This window comes from Delphinapterus leucas, chromosome 20, assembly GCF_059928025.1.
Source record: "Delphinapterus leucas isolate spDelLeu-1000000601 "Yukka" chromosome 20, BTC_Dleu_Yukka2, whole genome shotgun sequence".
Lineage (NCBI taxonomy): Eukaryota > Metazoa > Chordata > Mammalia > Artiodactyla > Monodontidae > Delphinapterus > Delphinapterus leucas.
Window position 1 is genome coordinate 13,331,778 of NC_143148.1, and position 2,892 is coordinate 13,334,669.

At 58.8% G+C, this 2,892-nt stretch overlaps 1 protein-coding gene across 1 annotated transcript; it reads right to left on the bottom strand.

Annotated features, from left to right (window-relative positions):
• Positions 1-360: 360 nt before the first annotated feature.
• On the bottom strand, positions 361-2,652 carry LOC111180531 (interferon lambda-3-like). The gene is made up of 6 exons (XM_089903494.1): positions 2,616-2,652; positions 1,608-1,789; positions 1,251-1,328; positions 838-981; positions 646-729; positions 361-557 (listed from the first exon to the last, which is right to left on the bottom strand). The coding sequence occupies exons 1-6, from the start codon at positions 2,650-2,652 to the stop codon at positions 459-461; spliced, it is 624 nt and encodes a 207-aa protein (XP_089759620.1). The 3' UTR covers positions 361-458.
• Positions 2,653-2,892: the final 240 nt, after the last annotated feature.

A 2,892-nucleotide genomic window follows, 5' to 3' on the forward strand; every position in this document is an offset into this window, starting at 1 on the left:
TTCTGCCAACAACTTAAATGAGTTTGGAAGAGGATCCTGCACAGAGCCTCCGAAACAATCCAGCCAGCGACACTTTGATCAGCCTTGTGAGACCCACAGCAGGGAAATTAGCTGAGCCCACCCAGATTTCTGACCTGCAGAAACGTAAGATAATGAATTTGTGCTGTGTTGTGTTGCTCAGTTTGTGAGAATTTGTTATGGCAGCAAAGAAAAACCAACACACACACACACACACACACACACACACAGTCCCACACCACAAAGAGCATCTTTTCTTCATTGTTTATTTGTACAGTTTTTATAAAAAGTAGAAAAATAAACATTTTATGGGGTCTGAGCTTGAGAAATCACACACATAAATATAAAAATAGTGATTTGGAGGCAATAAATTAAAAAAGGGTTTTGACACATAAATAATATCGAAGATGCTGAGACACATTGCAGGTGGGTCTCTGGGGTCAGACACACTGGTCACCACTGGCAACACATTTCAGGTCCCGGGTGAGGAGGCGGAAGAGGTTGAACATGACAGAGGCTTCGAGGCAGTCCTGGGACTCCTGGGGGCAGAGGGGGATGGCTCAGTAGCTCCCACGTCTGGGCTCCCAGCTGAGCCCAGCCATCGGTTTCCCCTCCCCGGTCACTCACCTTCTTCGGGGCCTCCTGGAGCCGGTGCAGCCAGTGGTGGAGGCGGCCCCGGGGCCTGGGGCCTGCTGTGGGCCAAGCTGGGACCTGTGGACAGAGGAGGGTGGCGTTGAGGGTGTGAGGCAGGGCCTGGGACAGAGGGGCACGTACAGGTGGCCAGAGCCCAGACGCGGCCCGGGTGCCCCGAGCGCTCACGCAGGCCTGGAGCTTGGAGTGGATGTGGTGCAGCGTGTGAAGGGGCTGGTCCAGGATGTGATCCGGGGATGAGTTAGCCGAGGCCTCCAGGACATTCAGTGTCAGGGCCAGCTCCGCCTCCAAGGCCACGGGGCGCTCCCACACCTGAGGAGGAGACAGAAGACAGGTGAGAGTTGCACGTGAGAGAGAACAGGCGAGGAGGCACAGGTGAGGGGGACAGAGGAAGGGACCGTGGAAGGTGAAAGTCGGGGTCAGGTGAGAGCCGATATGGTTGGCTGAGGGGAAGGGGTCAGGGGACGAGTGGGGAGGGCAGGGAGAGAAGGACGTGAGGGAAGGAGGAGGTGAGGGGCCACCTGCAGAGCTGGAGCAGGGCAGGCAGGTGAGGGCAGGCAGGCCTGACTCCCCCAACTCACCTGCAGCTGCCTCAGGTCCCGGGTCCTGGGGAAGAGGCGGGAGCTGCAGTTCCAGTCCTTCTGCAAGAGCGACTCTTCCTAGAGAGCAAGGGCAAGGTCAGCCCACAGGGGGAGGGACGGAGGGAAGACCCCAGGGAGACTGGAGGATGGCCAACAACAGGAGGACGGGAGGTTGACTTCCAGAAGGACCGCAGAGGCACGTCCACCGCAGGAGGACAGGAGATCGCCCACCGCGGGGAGGGTGGAGGTCAGCCCAGTGCGGGGAGGGCAGGCCCACCTTCAGCCCAGGTAGCCTGGGAGCACACAGAGGGAGGGGTGGAGGGTCGCCCACTGCAGGAGGGGTCGGGGGAGACTCACAAAGGCATCCTTGGCCCTCTTGAAGGCCTGCAGCTCTTGTGGGGACAGAGACTTGAACTGGGCCATGTGGCAGCCCCTTGCACCTGGGAGGGCCCCGAGGGGTGAGGGCACAGGAACCGCTCCTGTCCTGCTCGGCTCCACGGTCATCAGCACCAGCACCAGCGTGCAGCCGGGGGCCAGGTCTGTTTTAAGGAAGGACAGAAGGTGAGGGGAGGGAGGGCGTCGCGGGGGGGAGGGGGAGGCTCTGGGGAGGCGAGGGTCCCAGACAGTGATGTGGAGGCTGACCCAGCTTCATTCCTGCTCTCTGGTCTCTGCAGCAGATGGGGGATCAAGTGTCCGCTCTGAGGCTGCCGCCTGGGGTCTCTCAGTCTCGTCCGGCGTCTCTGACTTCAGCCTCCTCCTCTGGATCTCAGCTCGCCGCTCTGTCCGTGTCTCTGAACTTCCAGCTCCGTCTCAGGTGTAATTCCTGCCTGAGTTCCATGGCGCAGCTTTTAGCCTGTGCAGCTGGGCAATCCCAGCTGATGTAGGAAAAGTGAAAACACAGCTAGAGGCTGACACTGGCAACAGGGGAGGCGAGCGCTGGGAAAGCCCAGAGCGGGGCGGGGCCTGGGAGCCATGTGAGCTGCTCAGGGAAAGAGAAACTGACATGGATTCATGTCCCATTTCACCTCCAAGAAAGTGAGTAAGGAAGTCAAAATCAGGGCTGGGGCAGCTTCAGCCCCACACGGAGGGTCTCCTGCGCCGGTGCCCAGGCTGATCTAGGACTGGGGTGGGGAGGGGACAGAGGGACTTCCTTTTTGGCAGAGGCCCCAGTACAGGGAGTAGAGGGAAAAGGCACCTGTAGGAGGTGTTGCCATGAAGAGCCTGGAACTTCCAAGAGGGAGGCTGTCTGGGAGACGGCAGAAGGTCCAGGGGTGCTGCTGCGGGTGGCAGGGAGAGGGAGAAAGGCAAAACACTCGCGAATTCAGAGAGGACACCAGCTGCTCCCCACCCTTCCCCACCTGGTACCGATAGACACAGCGTGGGGGAGGTCGGGAGCCTGCATCGACCTGCTCTCTGACTGTCAGGCACACAAGGACCCAGGAATAGGAGGATGTGCTATGAAATTGAGCTGTGACCAGTACTTCAGGGAAATCAGGTGGGGTTGAGAAAAATGCCTTTATTCATTCACCAAGTACCTATTTGCCCTCCCACCCCAGCTTTGGGTCAGACCCTGCTCAAGGTGCCAGGAAGAGAGCACTGAAAAAAGAAAAGACATGAAACAATCCTTCATGGGGCTTTTTAC